This window comes from Lontra canadensis, unplaced genomic scaffold, assembly GCF_010015895.1.
Source record: "Lontra canadensis isolate GAN:19392208 unplaced genomic scaffold, GSC_riverotter_1.0 scaffold1, whole genome shotgun sequence".
NCBI classification, from domain to species: Eukaryota; Metazoa; Chordata; class Mammalia; order Carnivora; family Mustelidae; genus Lontra; species Lontra canadensis.
This window is the reverse complement of record NW_022630995.1, coordinates 32,729,502-32,754,040: the sequence shown is the minus strand read 5'-3', so window position 1 is coordinate 32,754,040 and position 24,539 is coordinate 32,729,502. Positions and strand designations below refer to the sequence as shown.

The 24,539-nt window shown below is 36.4% G+C and overlaps 1 protein-coding gene and 1 pseudogene across 1 annotated transcript in view; both read left to right on the top strand.

Moving 5' to 3' along the window:
* The window catches only part of SLC30A9 (solute carrier family 30 member 9), an 82,857-nt gene that overhangs the window by 20,153 nt on the left and 38,165 nt on the right, over positions 1–24,539 (top strand). Inside the window, exons 3-8 of the mRNA XM_032852645.1 lie at positions 4,986–5,048; positions 7,174–7,273; positions 9,228–9,320; positions 9,693–9,775; positions 18,499–18,557; positions 24,225–24,292. Coding sequence (XP_032708536.1) covers positions 4,986–5,048; positions 7,174–7,273; positions 9,228–9,320; positions 9,693–9,775; positions 18,499–18,557; positions 24,225–24,292 — 466 coding nt within the window. The remainder of the gene's footprint in view (positions 1–4,985; positions 5,049–7,173; positions 7,274–9,227; positions 9,321–9,692; positions 9,776–18,498; positions 18,558–24,224; positions 24,293–24,539) is intronic.
* LOC116864803 lies at positions 607–1,812 on the top strand (annotated as a pseudogene).

The window sequence follows — 24,539 nt, the reverse complement described above, 5'->3', positions numbered from 1 at the left end:
AGGCAGAGGCTTAATCCACTGAGCCACCCAGGCGCCCCAGAACAAAAGTTTAATAGATCAAATAGTCGTCGTCGTCAAGTAGAGGATTAGTAAATTGAATTTACCCTTTGTGTGCATAGGGAAGCAAAAAGATTAAAAAACAAAATGAAAAGGCACTTGAAAGGCATAAAGCTCTCGGCTACATTTAATAGGCCATTTCAGAGAGAATAGAGAAATGGTGGAGAAGTATATAAAGAGATGATAAGAATTTTTCAGATTTTGGCAAAAACAATCTTCAGATCAAAAGTACACTTTGAATACTGAACAGAATAAGTTAAAAGAAAATCATAGATTTCAAAACGAAACCAAAAACAAGAAAAAACCCAACTTAAAACCTTCCAAAGAGAAAGTAAAAATGCTATCCAGTTGTTGTTCTTTTGAGGTAGACTTTTTATCTGCCACAATATGCAGAAAACACAGACAGGAGTGATTTAGAGTGACATCCATGAGAGGGTGAAAGGAAAAAAGAGAAATTTTTTTAAGGGTGAGGTTTTTATTACAAAATATCAGATAAAAACATAATAAAATCAACACCTGGGCATTTACCACCCAATCTAAGAATTGGTGCAGAGTCTGAGTCCCTCCAGAGAGATGATCTGTGCAGATCCTTGCAAAAACAAGTGTCTCAGATTAACTGTGCTGCCAGTAATGGAGTCCAGATCATGACTTCTTCATTTTTTATTATTATTATTTATTTATTTGACAGAGAGAAATCACAAGTAGGCAGAGAGGCAGGCAGAGGGAGAGGGGGAAGCAGGCTCCTTGCTGAGCAGAGAGCCCGATGCAGGCTTCGATCCCCGGACCCTGAGATCATGACCCGAGCCGAAGGCAGAGGCTTAACCCACCGAGCCACCCACGTGCCCCAGATGATGACTTCTGTTAGTGAAGTTAAACTGATGAAAATTGCCAAGGTACATCCAGAAGTAAAGTGGGTTTTGCAGATTGCCACTGATGATTCCAAAACAGTCCGTCTCAATTTTAAATTTGATGCCACACTCAAAACCAGCAGGATTCTTTTGGAATGAGTGAGAGAGCTAAACACTGATGCCATCGGTGTCAGCTCCTACGTGGGAAGTGGCTCTACTGAGCCTGAGAGCTTCGTGCAGGCCATCTCTGATGCCTGCTGTGTCTTTCACATGGGAGCTGAGGTTGGCTTTAGCATGTATCTGCTTGATATCATTGGTGGCTCTCCTGGATCTGAGGATGGAAAGCTTAAATTTGAAGAACTCAGCATCAAATTTATCAGTTATAAACCCAGCACTGAACAAGTATTTCCTGTCAGAGTCAGACTTGGGATTGAGAATCATAGATGAGCCTGGCAGATACTACATTGCACAGCTATCGTGCTCGCAGTTAGTATCTTTGCCAAAAAAACTCATATTAAAGGATCACACAGGCTCTGATGATGAGGGTGAGTCGAGTGAACCAGACTTTATGTATTACATGAATGTTGGAGTATATGGATCATTTAATTGGATCCTTTATGATCCTTCTGCAAAATAGACCCAAACCAGATGTGAGGTACCATTCAGCTAGCGTGTTGGGACTGACATGTGATGGCCTTGATCACATTGTTCAGAGCTGTAATTGGCCCGAGAGGCATGTGGGAGATTGGACGCTCTTTGAAAAAGTGGGTGTTCACACTGTTGCTGCTGCTTCTACTTTGGATGGGTACCAGAGGCCAGTTGGGTGCTCTAAGATGTAGGGGCCAGCATGGCAACTGATGTAGCAAATCCAGAATCACGACTTCCTGTGCCCTAAGTAGAGGACTAGGATGTCAGCCCCTGTGCCTGGGAGAGGAGGACAATGCGTTCCCCCGCTGCCTGTCCTTCAGCTAGCATTCGCGTGTGGGTGCCATTCCTGTAGCTGTTAACTTCAAGTCTCTCTTGAATTGTGGGATTTGAAGGGACAGTTTAAATTAATTACTGCTAATTTTGAAATGTCTTTGTAAGAAGGATTGGCATGGATGCAGTAATATGGAAGACTAGGGAGATGGAGTCAGTTATTTGTGTTCCTGTGGAAACTAATTGAATATTTGTTTTTATAGGATTTTTATTCACTTCTCATACATGCTACCAAAGAGTGCCCCTCAGCTGCTGAGCAAGCATTTGTAGCTTATGTTTTGGCAGAATGGGCCAGAAGCTTAGTGTTGTGACCCGTTTTCAAAATAAAGTATCTTGGGGTGCTTTGCTGTCTCAGTCATTTGGGCGTCCTACTCTTGGTTCTGGTTCAGGTAATGATTTCAGGGTCCTACGGGCAGGCTCTGCGTTGAGCTCTGCACTCAACGAGGAGTCTTCTTAGGATTCTTTCCCTCTTCCTGTCCCTCCCTCTCTGCCCGTCTTCCTGATAAGTTTCTTTAAAAAAAAAAAAAAAGGTATTTTGAGGGGCACCTGGCTGGCTCAGTTGGTGGAGCCTGAGTCTCTTGATCTCACGGTTGTAAGTTCGAGCCCTATGTTGGGTGTATAGATTACTTAAAAATAAAATCTATATTTAAAAATATCTTGAAATTAAAAAAAAAAACAAAAACAAGAAAAAACTAAGTGACTGTCCTGAATTTTGTGTTGAGCTCCAAAAAAAGGCATAGATTTAAATATTTGCGTGTATTGTTTAACTTGTTTTTTTTACTTTATTGTGTGGTAACTTATTGTGTGTACGCTTTTGTGTTTTACTTTTTTCATTACATTTTGGAAAGATTTTCCTAATGGTAGATGTGTCTGGTTCATTCATTTTCATGGGGATAATTAGAGTACATACTTTTGAGGGTTGTGTGAATTAAATGAGTTGATAAATGCAAAGTGCTTAGAATAAATAGTGGTTGTCATATAGTAAAGGCTCAAAGAAAGATGGCCATTATTATATTTATAATATTCACTACTATAAATTCTATGACTATAACATGGTATAACTGTCAATGCTTATAGACATTTGGGTTGTTTCCAATTTGAAGCAACAGACCAGTGCTGCTCTGAAATACTCATATACTTTTCTCCTTGTACTCTTGTGCAAGTTTTCTATTAAGGCAAATATATTGACCTAGAAGTAGAATTTGCTAGGTCACAGGTTATGCTTGTGTTCAACTATATCAGATAATGGCAACTTGTTTAGCAAGGTAATTGTGTCTTTTTGTATTCCTACCAGCAGTACATGAATTCTCATTGCTCCATATCCTTGCCAACATTAGATATTGATGTATTTCTTCATTTTCTTCTAATGATGGTTGTAAAATGGCTTCTTGTGGTTTCGTTTGGGTTTTGTCTATAATGAGGCAGCCATTTCTTCATATGTTTATTTGTTACTTATATTTCCTTTCTTTCTTACTGCCTTCTGCTCTGTTTTTCTAATGAGATTTTTTTTCTTGTTGATCTGGAGTAATTCTTAAATATTGGTAGTTATCATTTGTTGATTCTATTTATTAGAAATATCTTCTCCCAATTTGAAGCTTTTCTTTTCTTTTTTTAAATGATCTTTTGGGCGCCTGGGTGGCTCAGTGGGTTAAAAGCCTCTGCCTTTGGCTCAGGTCATGATCCCAGGGTCCTGGAATCGAGCCCCGCATCGGGCTCTCTGCTCAGCAGGGAGCCTGCTTCCTCTTCTCTCTCTACTTGTGATCTCTGGCTGTCAAAAAAATAAATTAAAAAAATCTTTAAAGGGGGCGCCTGGGTGGCTCAGTGGGTTAAGCCGCTGCCTTCGGCTCGGGTCATGATCTCAGGGTCCTGGGATCGAGTCCCACACCGGGCTCTCTGCTCAGCAGGGAGCCTGTTTCCCTCTCTCTCTCTCTCTGCCTGCCTCTCCATCTACTTGTGATCTCTCTCTGTCAAATAAATAAATAAAATCTTAAAAAAAAAAATCTTTAAAGGATCTTCTGATGGACAGAAGTTTTGAATTTTGATTTAGCAGAATATACCCATTTTTTCTTATTTAAGAAATCTGTTTGTACCATAAATGTATTCTCAGTTATCTGTTAGGTGTGTAAATGCCTTAACATGTAAATCTTTACCTGAAATTGCCTATTTATGGGGTGAGGTATATTTAATTTTTAATTTTTATTTAATTACTCATTTATTTTGGGGAGAGGGAGTTGTACAGTTGTCCCAGTAGCCACTTGATAGTCATCCTTTCCTCATTGAATAATATCTCTACAATAGTTTTTTTACCCTCAAGATTTTATTTATTTATTTGAGAGAGAGAGTACAAGCAGGGGAAGGAGTAGAGGGAGAGAGAGAGGGACAAGCAGCCTCCCGCTAAGCAGGGAGCCCAGCATGGGTCTTGATCCCAGGCCCCTGAGATCATGACCTGAGCCAAAGTCAGATGCGTAACTGACTGAGCCACTCTACGTGCCCCTCAAGAGTAGTTTTGAGTAAAAGAATTTATAGTATGTGTCATCGTTTTGTTCCTTATTTTAAGATTTTGTTTGTTTGTTTATTTATTTATATGAGAGAGAGAGAGAGAGAATGAGACAGGGAGAAGGTCAGAGGGAGAAGCAGATTCCCTGCAGAGCTGGGAGCCCGATGTGGGACTTGATCCCGGGACTCCAGGATCATGACCCGAGCTGAAGGCAGAGCCACCCAGGCACCCTGTTCCTTATTTTAAAGAAATGCATCTAAATTTTTCACCATTGAGTATGTTTGTTAGAGGTTTGTTTTATTTTTTAAGGAAATCCCTTCTTATGTTAGTTTTCAAAAGTTTGAAAGTTGCATGGGTGTTGAATATTAGTGAATGCTTTTTCTTTACCTCCTGAAATGATTCTATAGTTTTTGTTCTTCAGTCTGTTAATTAGGGGCATTGATAGGTTTACTAATGTTTGACTACTCTTGAATTCTTAGGATAAATACAACTTGGTCTGTCATGTATTATCTTTTTTATACATTGCCAGATTGTTAGCTAATATTAAGTTCATAGGTTTGTATGAAAGCAACTACTTATTGTTACTTTTTTAATATACTTTATAGCAGAAAATATAGGCGCTGAACTGAAAGCTCCACTTATTAAGCAAGAGCCTCTCCAAGTAAGAGGTAAATATATTTTGTTCTATTTTTCATTATAATGGTGTTTTGAATATACAAAATTAGTTTATATAGAGCTCTGTATAATTGTATTATTCTGAGTGTCCTGCCTATTTTTACTTTTCTTTAAATATACTGGCTGTAAAGATTTATACTGCTGCTTATAAGCTAATTTCTACTGAAGTTCACTTTGCATTTGGGTTATAAATTTAGTGGTAATTATTTTTTCAAAAGCCCAAAGAAGGAAGTAATGGCAAATAAAAGTCACCCATTGCTTTATCATTTTTAGAAAAGTAATGTGATTAAACAGACCAGTACCTTTCAGTTCCAGCACGTTCAAATCCAAATAGAGTTTGGACATTCTTGTCCAGCTTTCTTTTTTAGGAATAACTGAGTGACGAAGGCAGTCTTGTTTGCAGCTCTGCTCTTTGTAATGAACTATGTCTCCTGTCTACAAACCAGCGTGTTTGACAAGGGCAGTAACTCTGTGACTAGAAGCACCATGGCTTTGACATCAGACAAAAGTGGATTCAGTTTATGGTTCCAGGATGTATTAACTGTATGGCCTTGGGCATTTTCCCTGTGCCACAGTTTTCTCCCCTATAAGACTGTGCTAAAAATGGGATTTCTTTTCTAGTATAACCTTGAAAATGATCCGTAGTATATATAGTGACAGTTAAGAATAATTAACATTGATAGCTGTCACCATCGTCAATACCCTGGGCCAGGACAGGCCAATAGGGATTTCTGTATACTTTGAAGAAATCTTTAAAAAGTAATTTAAAAAAACACTCAGTCTTTCAAAAGAAAGAATAATTATTTGCTCCAGAGGAGCTCATCTGGATATAGAATTTTAGGATTGTTAGAGTAAGCCAGTTTAGAGACTTGAAACTCACAGGAAAAAGAATCCTGAACTTCCTTAGATATATTTTTTTCAAATAAAGTTTTGATTTTTATACTGAACTTTATGTTTGGAATGTTCTTCTTCTTATTTTTGCATTCGATTTTAATAGTTAATATGATATTTTAAGAGTCTTTTTTACCTACTGTATTGATGAATCATTTTAGTCTTAATTTGCTCTTTCCACTTCAAAGTACAATGGAAAACTTGTTAATTAATATCTGAGAATAGAATATGAAGCAACAGGGTAATAGTTGGAAATGGAACAGATGACTTTCTGTTGTTTTGCCCCTGCTCTTCAGATATTTGCTTATTTTATTTATCTGTGTCATACAATCGAAAGTCTCAGTTTCTGATTTATAAATATAGACCTATATTGAGTGTAGTTTTTGATTCACAGACTATAATTGATGCCAAACTGATACTTTGTTATTGATATCTCTGTTTTTTGGGGTTTTTTTTTGTTTTTTGTTTGTTTGTTTGTTTTTTTAATGAACAACTTGATACTTGGTAGTAGGGAAATAGTTTAGTAGAAGGTAGTATTTTACCTAGAATCTGTAGTAAACATTCTATAATTTTTAACTGATAAAAATATTTCTTATGTTTACTTTAGCTTTCTTATGAACTATGGTGAAACAGTCCAGCAGCTTTAGGCTTTTTTGACTGCAAGTCACATAAGAAATATTAATGACCTACTATATATATATACATTATTGTATGTAACTGAAACAAAAGCTTTCACAAAACGTACTTATTCATTATATGTGGTACTCTTTATTCACTTTTTATTTGAATTTTTTATAAAATGTCGGTTTTACCCTGCAGTTTAGAAAACATTGAACAAGCATGTGATTTTTTTTTTTATTGAAACCTCCTTTTCATTTAGACCCTAGACAATTTATTATTATTTTTTTTAGACCCTAGACCATTTATACTGTGCTAGTACAATGTAAACAGACCAGGAATACCTATACAGGGTATCCATTAGACAGAGGGTTGACATTTGGCATCAGTTACAGATGACTATGGAGATAAAATCTAGACGGCTACAAATGGAATTCTGTCCTAATCTGCACTTGGGAGACTTTCTTCTGGTGCCATTCAGTGCATCAAGAAAAACATCAGTTTTTCTGTGAAATTCATTAGTGAGCCCTCTTAAGTATCAGCATATGTTCATCTTCTAATGTGATTTCTAATGTCCACATTTATGTTTTTTTGTATTTTTGGATGTAGTCAAAGCAGTCCTTAAGAAGAGGGAGTATGGACCAAAATACACTCAGAATAATTTCATCACTGGAGTCAGAGCAATAAATGAGTTCTGTCTTAAATCCAGGTATAGTAGTTGTTTTTTATAAAATGTGGTAGTTCTAGCTCATCTAAATAACCATGTATTTCTTAGAATGTGTTACTTGCTGCTATCCATGTGGAAATTTTCCCATGACTCCTTCCTAAATTGAAGAACTACTTTGTTCAGTTAAAAAAATGTTAAAATTGTTAGTTTATGAAACTGAATTCTGCTTCAGTGTGGGCAATCCAGTCTTTCCTGGTATCTTAAACCCAAAGAAGCAGGTTCTTCAAGACATCTGTATCACATAAGAACCTTAGGAGTTTTATTATTATGTTAATATGTGGCATATAAGATATCTTATCAATAAGATATTTGCATATTTATATGTTTAACTTTTTAAAGTGTTGGGTTTTACGTTGAAAAAAATAAAATTAAAAAAACGTGTTGGTTTTTTTTGGCTAGTGGAGTTGAGTAATTTAGTTACATTTATGTTCATACTCCAACTCTGTTGAGCATAAATTATTTTTGTTTTCTGATATCTTTTTGTTATGAATTTTCTTATAATCTTAGATTTGTTGAGATATTTGTCACAAATTAAAAATTTCCCCCTCCTTTCCATGTTTACCTAAGGAAGCCATATTACATGGAAAATTTCTTGACAATTTAGTTATCAGATTTAGCCCCTTCCCCCACCCCCACCCCGCCCATCACATCCTCTATGGTATATTATCAAGAAATAAGAATTCTTATAATCAGTTTTATAACTTCCATACCTATTAACAACCAGTTGTGCCATTGATTGATGTAAAACAATGTTCTGTTTCACATAGAGTATTTCATTTAGTTCCCACAAAAATTTTGTGAATTAAGTAGATTAGGTGTTGCTAGCTCCACATTGTAGGCCAGGAAACATAGTAAAGACGTCACTGATGACCCAGCTCATTTACTAAGTCAGCATCATGGGGTTAGAATACATATCTTTGATACCTTGTCCAAACTTTATACTAATATGTGATGGTTGGTTGTTGATTTATTGTATTGTATTTATTTTAAAGATTTTATTTTTAAGTAATCTCCATACCCAGTGTGGGGCTCAAACCCACAATCCCGAGATCGAGTTGCATGCTCCATTGACTGAGCCAGCCAGGCACCCTATAATCTCCCAAGTTTAATTTCTTGGAACTTATACCAGCTTTTTATTTATAGGCCTTTTCATAACTCTTCTAAAATTTCCATAGGAAATTTGATCAAATTTAGAATGACTGTCGGGGTGCCTGGGTGGCTCAGTGGGTTAAAGCCTCTGCCTTTGGCTCAGGTCATGATCCCAGGGTCCTGGGATCGAACCCCGCATCGGGCTCTCTGCTCAGCAGGGGGCCTGCTTCTCCCCCTTTCTCTGCTTGCCTCTCTGCCTACTTGTGATTTCTGTCTGTCAAATAAATGAATAAAATCTTTAAAAAAAAATTTAGAATGACTGTTTAGCAGTGTTGATGAATACATAAACTTTGAGAATGGAAAATAAATAACATAGAATTGACAGACACTCTTTATGACTTGATACCTGTAAATAGTATTACCATTTAGTATCACCACTTAGTATTAATCTGGATATAAACAAGTATGACTATAAATTTTTAATTTAAATTCTTAAGTAGAGGATGTTACTCTAATTCTACTTTTTTTCATACATCAGACATTGCAGTGGGGTGTCCATAGCAGATAAAATACAAACACTAATGAAGGAATTACATCTCTGCCTATCACGTTATGGTATTTTTAGTGAGCATCAAGAAAAATTTTTATTTTTTCACTGTCTCTAGACCACATTTTATGTACAAAATGCCATCTTTATTTAAACTGATCTTTCCAGCCTTAAACTGATCTGTATAGCCTTTAAAGATCAGGATCTAGGTAGTGGCTTTTACCTACCCCTAATAATCCTTCTAAGAACAAAAACTATGTGAACCTTTTCAGAATAAATTCAGCATGTTTCTTTCTTCAGTGATCTAGACCAGCTTCGAAAAATCAGACGACGAAGTCCTCATGAAGATACTGAGTCCTTTACTGTATACTTGAGATCAGATGTGGAGGCAAAGTAAGAACATGCTTCTTCTAGAATAAATGTACAAGGCAAATTTTCGATTAATAAAAACCAATATTGGATAGAGGCTTTTAAATGATCTATTTTAAAAGCAGAATATTTTTATCTTTGCAAACTTGTTTGTGAATTACTAATATGTACTAGTTAACTAAAAGTATTTGATAATTTATAAGAAAATTTGTTGTTGAATTTACTTACTATTTAGAGTTAATTTAGAAACATTTTTTAAGTCCTATGTATTTTTCTTAAAGGACCTTCTGCTTTGTTGTAATCTTTTCATGTAGTTGTAGTTCATCTTGATTTAAATATAATTACAATAAAGTCATTAAAATTGTCCATTGTTGATGGCTATATATGTGTGCACAGATCCTTGGAAGTTTGGGGAAGCCCTGAAGCTCTGGCCAGAGAGAAAAAACTGCGTAAAGAAGCAGAAATAGAATACAGAGAAAGTAAGTATATTCACTTTAAAGTGGAGTTAATTGAAAAGTAAGTTGTAGGTAAAACTTGGGCCTTTAATAATTGCACTCCGTAGTAGTTGCATGCCTCTTTGCTTTGGCTCTTTTGGTTCTAGCAAATATTAATTGCCACTTTGGGATTCAGTTACTTTTTAAAAACAGTATCAGGATGCCTGGTTGGCTCACTCGGTTAAGCGTCTGCCTTCATCTCAGGTCATGATACCAGGGTCCTGGAATGAATCCTAGCATCAGGTTCCTGGGTCGGTGGGGAACCTGCTTCTCCTGCCTGCTGCTCCCCTGCTTGTGTGTTTGCATGCTTGTTCTCTCTCACAAATAAAATCTTAAAAAACAAAAAAAATAAAAGCAGTATCTATTTTTTTGTGTTTTTCCTCTATAGCTCTTTTAAGGTTGATGAGAGGAAACAAAGCTGGTTGGTGGTTTATTATTATAAGATACATGAATATTATAATTTATGGTCTGATTTGAAGATTATACTTGTTCTAAAAGTGATTGTGCTTTCTTACAGAAAAGTCTGTTAATTCAGTTTCCCCATTTCTACTTTACTTTTCTAATTTTTCTGTTTATTCCAGGGAGAGTCACATGAATTGGGGGAGGGGCAAAAGGAAAGGGGGAGAGAGAGAGACACAGACTCCCACTGAACACAGAGATGCCAGGCTGATTTCATGTCTCATGAGATCATGACCTGAGCTGAAACCAAAGCTGGATGCTTAACTGATTGAGCCACCCAGGCACTGCCTGCCCCCACTTCTACTTTAATTCATTCATTCAGCAGATATTTATCAAACATTTACTGTGAACTAGAAGCTGTGGTTGATGCTTGAGATTTAGTTGCAGATAAGACTCTCTGGGCATTTAACACTCCAATAGTTGAGTGACAAAGCCACCTTTATAGAATTAGGATTCAGAATTATGTGAGATATAATTTAGCTAATTCTTTGATTTACATATATGTATATATTCATTAATGTCAAAAGTGTTGCACACTTGTGATTTAAAAAAGGATACAAAAATATAAAGAATAAAAGTCTCCTTTCATTTTTTCTAGTCACCATCTCATTTTACTTCTTATAGATAACTGTTGCTGGAAGTTTGGGATATATCCAGAATATTTCTCTGCTGCATTTTCAAATTTTATATACATCATTTTTTTCACTTAAACATAAAAATTGGTGACACTATACCTATTGTTTTGCCTCTAGTTCTTTATACTTACCAGTGTAACCATAAACATCTTCCCATGTCTACATATAGAAATCTACCTCTCTCTCATTCTTTTTTAACAGCTGCATAATATTCCACTGTTTGGATGTAATAAGTTTTATGTTCTCAAACTTTTTTTTACTATTACAAAGAATACAATAGTCAATATCATATTTCTTAAATATATAATAACATATTCTCTTATTACAAATACATAGATAAAATGTTAGTAGTATTTCAAGGTCAAAGGACATGGGCATTTTAAAATTTAATAGAATATTCTCCAAAGGAATATGGTGCCAGTTTACATTTACACTTAAAGTGTATGAGGGTGACTATTTTCTCAAACCCTTGACAATGCTGGATATTACCATTGTTTTAACTTTGTTGTGTATTTGATGGGCAGTAGATGATATCTTTAATTTTGAGTTTCTCTGGTGACTGCTGAGGTTGGTTATCTTTAATATGTTTATTTGTTTTTCTTAACTCTCCTTCTGTGATAATTTTTATATCCTTTACTCCATCTCTTACATTGTGTATCTTCTTAAATTGATTTCATGAGTTTTTGGTAGATTTTAACTCTTTAATTTTGTATGTTCTAAATATTTTTTTCTCTCTCTCTTTTTTTTTTGGAGTTACCTACTTTTTAAAAAAATTTTATTTATTTTTATTTCAAGTTTTTATTTAAACTCCAGTTAGTTAACATACAGTGTAATACTGGTTTCAGGAGTAGAATTTAGTGACTCATCACTTACATCTAACACCCAGGGCTCATCACAGCAAGGGCCCTCCTTAATCCCCATCACCCAGTTAGCCCGTCTTGTGCCCACCTCCCCTCTATCAACCCTCAGTTTTTTTCTGTATAATTAAGAGTTTGCCTCCCTTTCTTTTTTTTAATTCTCTTCGCCTATGTTCATCTATTTTATTTAAGTTCCACATATTAGTGCAATCATACAGTGTTTGTTTTTCTCTTACTGACTTATTTTGCTTAGCATAATACAATAGCTCCATCCACATTGTTGCAGATGGCAAAGTTTCATTCTTTTTGATGGCTGAGTAATACTCCGTTGTATATTTACATCACATTTTCTTTTATCCATTCATTAGGCGATGGACATTTGGGTTCTTTCCATACCTTGGCTATTGTTAATAATGGCTGCTGTAAACAACAGGGTACATATACTTTGAATCATTACGTTTGTACACTTTGAATAGATACCTAGTAGTGCAATTGTTGGGTGGTAGGGTAGCTCTATTTTTAACTTTTTGAGGAATCCTCTGTACTGTTTTTCAGAGTGGCTGCTCCAGTGTGGATTCCCACCAACAGTGTAACAGGATTCCCCTCTCTGCATTCTCATCATCTGTTGTTTCCTGAGTTGTTAATTTTAGCCATTAGGGTGAGGTGGTATCTCATGGTGATTTTGATTTGTATTTCCCTGATAATGAGTGATGTTGAGCATCTTTCCATGTGTCTGTAGCCATCTGTATGTCTTCTTCGGGAAAATGTCTAGTCATGGCTTCTGCCCATTTTTTAACTGGATTATTTGGGGTTTTTTGGGTGTTGAGTTTGGTAAGCTCTTTGTAGATTTTGGATACCAACCCTTTATCAGCTATATCATTTGCAAATATCTTCTGCCATTGTGTAGGTTCCCTTTTTAGTTTTGTTATTTCCTTAGCTGTGCAGAAGCTTTTTACCTTGGGGTGCCTGGGCGGCCAGTCAGTTAAGCGTCTGCCTTCGGCTCAGGTCATGATCCTGGGGTCCTGGAATCGAGCCCCGCATTGGACTTCCTGCTTAGCAGTGAGTCTGCTTCTCCCTCTCTCTCTGTGATCTCTCTCGCTTTTGCTCTCACTCAAATAAATAAATAAAATCTTTAAAAAAAAGAAGAAAGAAGAAGAAGCAGCTTTTTATCTTGATGAAGTCCCAATAGTTCATTTTTGCTTTTGTTTCCCTTGCCTCTGGAGACATGTCTAGCAATAAGTTGCCATGGCTGAGGTCAAAGAGGTTGCTACCTGTGTTCTTCTCTAGGATTTTGATGGTTTTGTGCCTCCCATTCAGGTCTTTAATACATTTTGAATTTATTTTTGTGTATGGTGTAAGAAAGTGGTCCAGTTTCATTCCACATGTGGCTGTCCAGTTTTCCCAGCACCAGTATGTTGAAGAGACTATCTTGTTTGCACTGATATTTTTTTCCTCCTTTATCAAAGATTAGTTGACCATATCATTTCTGGCTTTTCTATTCTGTTCCATTGATCTATGTATTTATTTTTGTGCCAGTACCATACCGTATTGATGACTGCAGCTTTGTAATAGAGCTTGAAGTCCAGAATCATGATGCCTCCAGCTTTGCTTTTCTTTCTCAAGATTGCTTTGGCTATTGGGGGTCGTTTGTGGTTCCATATAAATTTTAGGACTCTTTGTTCTAGCTCTGTGAAAAATGCTGGTAGTATTTTGATAGGGATTGCATTAAATATGTAGATGCTTTGGGTAGTATAGACATTTTAACAATGTTTATTCTTCTAGTCTGTGAGCATGGAATGTTTTTCCATTTCTCTGTGTCCTCTTCAATTTCTTTCATAAATATTCTATAGTTTTCAAAGTACAGACCTTTTACATCTTTGGTTAGGCTTATTCTTAGGTATCTTACGGTTTTTGGTGTAATTGCAAATGGAATCAATTCCTTGATTTCTCTTTCTGCTGCTTCATTTATGGTGTATAGAAAATGCGACAGATTTCTCTGTTGATTTTGTATCCTGCGACTTTGCTGAGTTTGTGTATCAGTTCTAGCAGTATTTTGGTGGAGTCTTTGGGTTTTCTATGTAGAGTATCATGTTATATGTGAATTGTTCCTTGCTGATTTGGATGCCTTTTATTTCCTCCTTTTTTTTTTAACTAGTGAGGGAGATAGTGGGGCAGGGTAGAGGGAGTGAGAGAGAGAGAGAGATTGCTAAGCAGACTCCACACCCAGCATGGATCCTGATGTGGGGCTCAGTATCACAATCCTGAGATCATGACCTGAGCAAGAATCAGGAGTCTAGATGCTTAACCGACTGAACCACTCAGATGCCCCAGGATGCCTTTTATTTCTTTTTGTTGTCTGATTGCTAATGCTAGGACTTCCAGTACTATGTTTAACAGTGGTGAGAGTGGACATCCCTGTCTTATTCCTGACCTTAGAGGAAAAGCTCTCAGTTTTTCCCCATTGAGGATGATATTAGCTGTGGGTCTTTCATACATGACCTTTATGATGTTGAGATATCTTCTCTCTATTCCTACTTTGCTGCAGGTTTTTGTTCTGAGTATTTTCTCATCTTCCTTCTTCAGTTTTTGTTTCATTCCCCCCATTTGTGGGAGATTTCAAACATAGAAGTACAAAGGAAAGTATAACCACTCTGCAGGAATCCATCACCCAGCTTTACAGTTATCAACACATGGTCAACCTTGTTTTATCTATATCTCCTTTACCCTCACTCTACTAAATTACTTTGAAACCAGTCCATTTCATCTTTAAATATTTCAGTGTATATTTCTGAAAAAACAGGTATTTGTTTTAGTTAGTTTACATGGTAGTGGTAGTTGAACTGTTTTAGAAAGTTCACTAAGCACTGTCTGTAGTAATGTCATTCGGTCTTAATATCCTCTCAGTTGCACCTTGGCTGAAGATCTAAGAAGGTTTTAGATAGTTTGTATTCAGGCAAAGAAAATGAATGACCTTTTGCTGATTATTCCTTTTCTTGACAAAATTGAAAACATTTTTTCTCTTTTCAACTAATCTAGTCAGGAGGAATAAGGAATATGTTTGAGATTCTCATAGGTTTGCAGTATATAATATGAAGTCATCTGCATGTTGAGCAAGTATAGATTTTTTTGTAGAATCCAAGTCCTTTAAATCATTAGTATAACATTTTGAGAAGTAATAAAGAGAATCAGTAAATTTTAGTATCTGTGGGGTTTGGGCCTCAGAAAAAGCAAACAGTTGCTGATTATATTCACAGATATGCTAAAGAGAGCTACAGTTAAATTTACAGGGGTGAAATATTGCCTTAAGAGAAATATATATTGGGGTCAGGGAACTTCAGAATCTTGGTATCACTATGCAGTTAAAGGCTTCCATTGGGTTCTTTAAGGTAATAGAGATGCTAATATAGGATATGATCAAATGTTGTTCCAATAGGGCAGATTGCATTGGGGAATTAGATGGTTGCACTGCAGTTATAGTTCTGGTTACTTTGGGGAACATATATAATGTGGCAGGGATAAAATAGAGATAGAGATGCTAGTATCTGAGAAAAATGTATACATACTTTTCTTTGACAGGCTTTATTTAGGAGAATCTGAATTCTTCAACTGTATTTCTAAATTCTTTATAGGACTAAAGCTTAAAGGTGACAGTATTATCTTCCCTTGATGAGTTGGTGAAATTTCTAGGTGGAAATTGAGAGACAGTTATGGTCAGTAATATAGGAAGAAAAGGGGGAGAGTTTTTTGAGAGCGTGGGAGTTCAGTATCAAGAGGGTGAAGCAGTGGGATAGGAAGGAGATCAAGGAGAAGGGAAAGAAGGTGGAGGAGACATGCTAGGAAGGAAAGAACAGAGTAGATAAATCAGTGGTGTTCAAATTGTCCCATTTTTGGCCAATGGAAGTACCTCAAGTTGGTTCTGAAGTCCCTTTGTCATAACCCTAGTATTGTGGCATCCTTTCTTTTAACTATAATAAGGTGTTTCAGGTTTATCTTGTACATGTCCTGCCCAGACTGGGCATTACCCATTTCTGAAAAGAACCCCATTTTTTTTTTCCTGTGGTAAATGAAATTGAGAGATTGTACTTGGGCCTTTGGGGTACTTTTTTTTTTTTTTTTTTTTTGAGGGAGAGAGGGAGGGGTGGAGGGACAAAGGGAGAGGAAGAAAAAGAATCCTAAGCAGGCTGTATGTCCAGCGTGGAGCCTTATGCAGGGCTCAGTCTCATGACCACAAGATCACGATCTGAGCGGAAATAAAGAGTTGGACACCTAACGGACTGAGCCACCAAGGTGCCCCAGTGGTACTCATTTTTAATAGGTTGACATATTTTTAATGTCTTTCTAATGGACAGTAATAAGAAATACTTCATTTTCCTTAAGAGAGAAGCTATATAGGCTATTCTGGAAAACTTAATGTTTTCTTTGTTGTGTTTTTTAACTTTTCCTTACACTGAAAATCTTATTTCTTAATCCAATAATATAATTATATTTTTGGTTTACTCTTATATGTGTATACATACATATAGAAAGAACATGGTGTAGTTTCAAAATAATAATACCAATATTATTGCCATCAGGATGATTTAAGTGTTCTTGACTTTCATTTTTGTCTTTAGTATATATTCCACTAGGGATGTATAATGTTTCTTTGTTTTAAATTCACTTGAAATTTCTGTCTGCATAGATAAACCATCAAATAGATGTAAAATGAGGTTCATTTGTTTCATTTTGCTTCTGATATTTAGAAATAACTTATATGATTCCAAAGTCACATCTACCAGACAGAACCTTCAGAGAAATTTAGTTTCTATCCTTATCTTCTCCACCCTGTTTCTCCTTCTCACATTGGTAACTATTTAAAAAATCAGTTTTGGAATTATTTTTTCCATTAAAAAATATACTATGAAATAGCATGTATATGGTATTAATTCCCTCCCCATCCCCTTTCATAAATAAGGTATACTTTCTGTCTTTGGTTTTTTTATTGACATTATGTCCTGAGGACCAATCTGTAGCAATAAATAAAGACATTTCTTCATTCCTTTTATAATACTCCATTTTGGGGGGTACAACATGGTTTATTCAGTCATTCCCCCATAGGTTGTTTTCAGTCTTCTGCTATTAAAATAATGATACCATGAGGCTGTACATATATGAAAGGAAATATTTAAACACAGTTTGAGAAAATAAAGTAATAGAAATTTGTTTTTCTTGTATTTTTAAACCTTGAGCTAAAAATTGAAGAACTGGTTCTTCTATCAAGATTAAGTAATTCAGGGGCGCCTGGGTGGCTCAGAGGGTTAAAGCCTCTGCCTTTGGCTCAGGTCATGATCCCAGAGTCCTGGGATTGAGCCCCGCATCGGGCTCTCTGCTCAGAGGGAGCCTGCTTCCTCTTCTGTTTCTGCCTGCTTCTCTGCCTACTTGTGATCTCTGTCAAATAAATAAATAAAATCTTAAAAAAAAAAGATTAATTCATATTTTTAGATAATATTGAGAAGAGGATCTTATATCAAAGTATCTTTCTGGGGCGCCTGGGTGGCTCAGTTGGGTAAGTGTCCAACTCTTGATTTCAGCTCAGGTCATGATCTCTGGCTTGTGAAATCAAGCCCAACCTCAGGCTCTGCAGTAGGCATAGAGCCTGCTTAAGATTCTTTTTCTTCCTCTACTTCTAGCCCTTCCTACCCCCACCCTCTAAGATAAATAAATAAACAAATAAATAAATATTTTTAAAAGTGCACCTTTCTCTCATTGCATTTCCCCCTGCCTTTTTTTGTTGTGTTAAAAAACACAACAGAATTTGTCATTTTAAAGGAATTATTAAGTATATTCACATGTTAAGAAACAAGTCTTTAGGAATTTTTTTCCCAGAGCTTTTTCATCACATAAAACTGAAACTCTGTAAACAAATGGTTCCCCTTTTCTCTTACCTGTAGCCCTGGTAACCACTTTCTGTCTCTATGAATTTGACTCATATAAATAGAAATATACAATATTTGTCTTTTTAACTGAGATTTCAGGTAGCTTAATGTCCTCAAGGTTTATCTGTGTGCCAGGATTTCCTTCTTTTTTAAGTCTGAATAATATTTCATTGTATGCATATACCGCCTTTTATTTATCCATGGACATTTTGGTAGCTTTCCCTTCTTGGCTATTCTGAATAGTGGCGCTCTGAATATGAGTATGTAAATATTTCTTTGAGACCTTGCTTGCTTTTTTCTTTTTCTTTTTTTCTTTTTCCTTTTTTTTTGGTTGTATACCTCCAAGTGGGATTGCTAGATCATATGGTAGTTTTTAATTTTTTGAGGAACCCTCCATGTTGCTTTCCACGGCGGTTGCACCATTTTACAGACCCACCAGCATACAAATGGTTTTCGCTTTCTTCACATCCTTGCCAACACTTGTTATTTTCTGAGCTTGGTTTTGTTTTGTTTTTGGATAATGGCCATTCTGGTGGGTGTGAGGTGATACCTTATTTTAGTTTTAATTTGCATTTTTCCATAAGGAGTTTGATAGGAGCATTCTTTAATGTTGTGCTTGTTAGCCATTTGTATATCATCTTTGGAGAAAGGTCTGTTCTAGTCCTTTGCCCATTTTTTATCCAGGTCGCAGATCCAGATTTTTTATAATAATCCAATACTTTTACTGATAGCCAATAGAAGATATTTAACCTACTCTTAAAAAGAATAATTGTGTTAGTGTGGAATGTGACTGATAGAATATGTATGAGCTAAATGTATTTTGTAATTCTTTTCTTATAAAGGGCTATTTAGAAACCAAAAGATACTAAGAGAATATAGAGACTTCCTGGGAAACACCAAGGTAAGATTATCTTTCTGATAATGTTACATGTGTATATTTTTGCACAGTGAAATTTTAGTATCAGTCCATTGTGAAATTTTAGCATGTCTGATCATAATTCAAGATTTTCTTGAGCACAGTGTAATTTACTGAATTATATAGTCTGTCTCTGTTTGGTTTTCTTGAAATTAAAAAAAAAACTGGGACATAATTTCTCTTTAAATTCATAACATGTTATAAACCATAAGTATATAGATACAGGTAAGGGAGAAGACTTTATTTTCTTAGGTTTTTAGCAAAATTTAACTCTTTTGTATACACCTTTAATTTCCTTTGTCCTCTCTCCTACTTCTAACCCTGATTAAATATTCAAACTGCCACTTCTCTGCTTGTACTCAAAAAGTTTAGCCCTTGGACAAGAAAATTACACAGCCATTCTGATTGTTCTTACTTATTATATGAGTATATATAAAATCAGTGGACACAATATTATTTGACAGTCTTACTGAACTTCCATAATGCGTTCAGTCTCTCACTCTGTGAAACAGCTGTTGCATACTTTTCCTGTCTTCCCAAACTTCCTACAGACTTCCTCTTCAGCTGATGACCTTGCTTCATCTTTCACTGAAAAAAATAGTTGTAATCAGATAAAAGTACCTCACTTTTCATCACCAGATTTACTAACTTATCTACTTGTGTGCCAGAATACTTCCTATTAGAAGGAAATTGATATTGAGACCAGTATAGAAAGTTTACCTTTATCATCCTACCTCTTATTCTCTTCTGAATCCTCTTCATTTGGGCTTTCATCCCCACCAGTCCACTGTAATGGCTTTTATCAAAGTCACCAGTACCTCCAACATACCAAGTAATCATGTCCAGAGCCAACGTTGCATTTATACTTAGTTGGGAGATATCTCCTGTCAAGAAGTGAAGGTCCTATTTGGAGAAAAGACTAGCTGTGCAGATTGTCTCCTTTCTTCTGAGTTACATTTCAGACATTGCTCCCTTTTGGCAAAGTTTTGGTTGGCAGTGATGACAACTCTAGTCATATTTTATTTGTTCTTTTCTATTCATTGTATTCAGAACTCCTTAATTTCAATTTCCTCTCTGAGTTTTGTGTTTCTGGCATCCCATTGGTGGAATCTTTGCCCCAGGAGCCAGCCTCTTCACTGCTGCTGTGGAATAACATAGGTTGGTGAGACCTGCCTCCTGGGAGAATCTGTTCCTAGGTGTTCTGTCTGTTTCCCATGAAGGTTCGTTGTCACTAGATTTTTGAGAGTAGCTACTGACTTCTGAAATCCATGTCACTAGAGGCCTTTTGAGGAGTCATACTTGTCAACCTTGAAAAGTTCCAGGTTTTGAATGGAATTTTTTAAAAAAGATTTTATTTATTTATTTATTAGAGAGAGTGAGCAAGAGAGAGAGAGCACGATTAAGGGCAAAGGGAGAGGGAGACGCAGACCCCCTTGCTGAGCAGGGAGCCAGATGTGGGACTTGATCCCAGGACCCTGAGATCATGACCTGAGCCAAAGACAGACACTTAACCAACTGAGCCACCCAGGTGCCCCCTAGAATTTGTTTCTATTATACTCTTTTTTTTTTTTGTAGTAATAGGATAACACTTTAATTTCCCTCTACTGTTCCCATATTTCTGTAAAAAACATTCACTCTTCTACTGAAGATGGTTGCTTTCCTTCTCCAGAAATATATGGGGTTAGTCCTGTTAAATACTTAATATTTTTAAATTAAATGTGAAATTCTTCTACTCCCCCCACCTTCTGATCCACTTGCTTTTCTGTGATATTTTTCTTTGTATTAGAGGAACTCTAGTAGTGATATATATGAACTCACTATGTTCTGGGTCTGCCAAAAGCATTCTCTTATCAGAACAGTATCTAACTGTCTGATACCTAATTTCTCAATGTCCTTTTAATACATTTCTCCTTTAATATACTTCTCCTTTCTTGTGCCTTTCCTTAGAATTCTAATTCTGTGAAATTATTTGTGATAGTCCTTTAGAGCATTAGAAGTACCTTTATCTCCACTTGCAGTTTTAATTTTGAAGTGTCAGTAGTGCTTTGAGTATTTTATGCTGATTGGCTGGTAGTCATTTTTGAAATACTGCCGCATTTTCTGTTTTTGTTCCAATATTTTAAAAAATTATTATCAAAAATTTCAAATATATACAAAAGTAGAAAAATATTTGATGAACCCATCTTCCAGTTTCAGTAATTCCCAGCGTGTTGGCCATTCTGCTCTCTAAGGGTCAGTTCTCCACTTGCTTTTATTACGGAATTTATGGGTGGCTTTAATAGGATGCTTCCCAAGGGTGTTGTGAATCCTGGCTCCTGTAGATCTCTTGCTTTTCCTTGGACTTTGTCACTATTTCTGATCTAACAACCAACATGTTTTCACCTTTTCTGTAATAATTTTTTTATCAGCTATTTGAGCTCCGTAAATCTTTTTTCCCTTAAGACATTTTATTCTACTTTTTAAGATCTCATTTTCCTTCCTTGTCTGTCTTATTTATCCCAAAAGTTCTTGCACCTTTCTTCTAAAGACATATTTCTCATCATCCACCTTAAACAGCATCTTTTCATTTATCTCTCTGCATTTTTTTTTTTTACTGTTCCTAAAATAATTTTTTGGAGTTTTGTTTTTCTTTATTCAGCCAAAAGACATAGCACATTCTCATTATAATAAAACAAACGTACTCTAGTTTTTATTTATTAATCAACAATAGAACTCAAAAATCTAGAGCCATGGTCAGCGTTTATAGTTTGCAAATCTAAGTTCAAGTAAAATCATATGGATAAGGTTTCTTCCTGCCTAATTCCTGGTCTTAGCTCTGGAGGCAGTTCAAAACAGAATTTGGGGGCATCTAATTGCACATTGTCAAGAGCTGGCCTTAACACTTAAAATCTAGAAGCTCCCTCTTATGTTCTGTTGTCCGCAGGGGACGTAGGAGGTGTCCTGGTCTGCAGACCTGACTGCAAAACACTGTAAAAGTGAGAAGACATTTAAATAGTCATTTTTCTCTCCTAATTCCTGATAAGAAATCTCACCTCAGCTTTCTTGGCAATAAGCAGCCAATTCTATAGAAATTCTATAGAATCCAAGTGTACGCGGCAGCAGCCTGACTTACAGGACCTGCAGTTTCAGTGTGGGCTATTTGTCCCTCTTCAGGGCCATTGTGGTCTGCGTGCAAGGGAACAAAACTGCCATAAGCTGTGGTGACTTACCAAGAAGTAAGTAACTCTTACGTGGCATGACCCCAGTAACAACCTGAAATCTGACTCCTTATTTGTTTTCCTCATCTGTTTCTCAGAGTTCCAGTCCATTACATTAGACCTTAAAGACTCTTCTGATCTATTTATTTATTTTTAAAGATTTGTTTATTTATTTATTTGACAGGCAGAGATCACAAGTAGGCAGAGAGGCAGGCAGAGAGAGAGGAGGAAGCAGGCTCCCTGCCGAGCAGAGAGCCCGATGCGGGGCTCCATCCCAGGACCCTGAGATCATGACCTGAGCTGAAGGCAGAGGCTTAACCCACTGAGCCACCCAGGCACCTCAAGACTCTTCTGATTTAGACTTACCCAGTAAACTGTAGACACCTCTACCTGTCTTGTCCAAATACAGAGCCGAGAAAGAACAGAAGAAAATGTCTACCAACTCCCAAAATAAAGGAGGATGCTCATAAATATGCCCAGCATTCTCTTCTAAATTTACCTTACTACACTTACTTAGTCAACCCCCAGACAGCCACTGGGGAGGAGGGGAGGCCACCAGTATTGGGGGGGGGGGACGTCTCTTCTCATGGAAATCCAAGAGGGAAGGAATAGTCAAGTGCAGGTCACCAGCGGAAGTATTCCTTTTCCTTGGAACACCTTGTTCTCTAGGAGCCTAAGACAGTCTTTCTCCTGGTTCTCCTTGGACTTCATTAATACCTTCACTTCCTTCATCTCTTCTGAAAAAAAAAAACAAAAAAAAACAAAAAAAACCTCCTTGGGTTATTTACTCAGTCTCCAAATATTAGAGATTCATTATAGACCCTTTTATGTTTAAATCCCATTAGCAGATCCAACTGGCATTTTCTCCAAGATAGATGCCTAGTATAACTGCTGCTCACCATGCCTCTTATTGAAACCTTAGTCTCAACCATCACCATCCTTTACCAGGACTACCCTCCTAATTGTTTTCTCCATCTCTGCTTTGTCCCCATAATTTGCTTCTGCTGAGCAAGGAGCCTGTTGTGGGACTCGATCCCAGGACTCATGATCCCAGGGATCATGACCTGAGCCAAAAGCAGATGCTTAACTGACCGAACTGCCCAGATGTCCCTATTCTCTGCATTATAAGCTATGTCTTTGTAAAACCCAAATTAGACTATACCAAATATCTGCTTAAAATCATGTGGTGCCTTCTTTTTGCCAGTAGAATAAGAGTTATACTCCTTACCATAGTTTCCGAAATCCTGTGGAATATGGTCCCTGCCTCTTTCTCTGTCCTCAACCCCTACCATTTTCCTTGCTTTCTATGCTCTTAGTCACATTAAGCTTATTTTGTCCTTTCCACACACCAAGTTTATTTCTTTCCACGTCTTTAAATGTCCTGTGTGTATACTCTGCCTGAAACCATTCTTCAGATTTTTTCATGGTTGCTGCCTTCTCATCTTTGAACCTCTTTCATACTCTAGCTAAAATAACCCTTTCCACATACACCCTCCCCCCCATACATGATCTTCTCCGTTCTATTTTCTTCATTATATTTATTCTTATCTGATGTTATGTATTTGTTTATGGATTTATTCTCTATCTTCCTGGACTCAATTTTGAGATCAATGAAGGCAGGACTCTTGTTTACTGTCAGGTCCCAGCATCTAGAATTGTGCCAGGCATGTAGTAGTTGCACAATAAATATTTCTTGAATAAATGACATAAGGCAGACTATATGAAGTGCTTTAATAGAAATGTAAAGTTCAATAATAAATGTACAGCAGAGTGAGTATTCTCTGTGATGGACCAAGAATGGCTTTAAATAGAAAAGTGCCAGTTGGCCTAACATGGAATGGGATGAGTAAAAGCTAGACAAATTGTGGTAGAAGATGATGCTGGCAGAGCAGGAGAAAAAACAAAGTATATATTGAAGGAACAGTGAAACTACATTTAACTCAAGATAAATAGCTTTCTTTACTTGGTTTGTTTCTTTTGTTTTGGTCTCTTTTGGAATTCAACATTATCATTTGAGGTCTTTGGTATTTAGGGAGTAATAAGGAGTTAAATTGGAGAAGCAAACTTGGCTTTGACTGTTCCTTAAAAGTTAAGTTGCTCAAGAAGTGGAAAAATTGTAGAGTGTATCGATTTCAGTTCAATACATTTTTATCATTTTATCCCTAGTTTCTGTGAAACCACCGCAGATCTTTCCTGGCAACAGGCAGGAAATTACTTACAAAGAGACAAACGTTAAGTTTTTGGAAAGAGATTCACATATGCTTTCAATTTCTATCTTCTCACTTTTTAACATGCAGATTGTAGAGAAAAGGAAGCAAATAACTAAATCTAGATGTTTAGAGGGTTTGATAGAGGACATATTTTCTGGTGTGTCAGATCACTTATAAGCATCAAACTGTTCTCTGGAAATTTTAGAGATTTTTTTTTGTGTTTTTTGTCTGTTTGTTTTTTATAGCCACGGTCCAGAACGACATCAGTTTTTTTTAAAGGGCCAGGAAAAGTGGTGATGGTTGCCATTTGCATGTAAGTACCACTTAAAATCAAAATATTTTTAATGTGTGCATCTATGAATGTAAAAATTTATTACTTGGCGTTTAGGTGAAGAGTTAGATGTTTATGTTATTATAGAAGGAAGTTGAATGAACCCTTTTTTTTTTTTTTAAGATTTTATTTATTTATTTGTTTGTTTGTTTATTTATTTGACACAGAGAGAGAGAGAGCAGGGAGCCCAATACGGGGATCGATCCCAGGACCCTGGGATCATGACCTG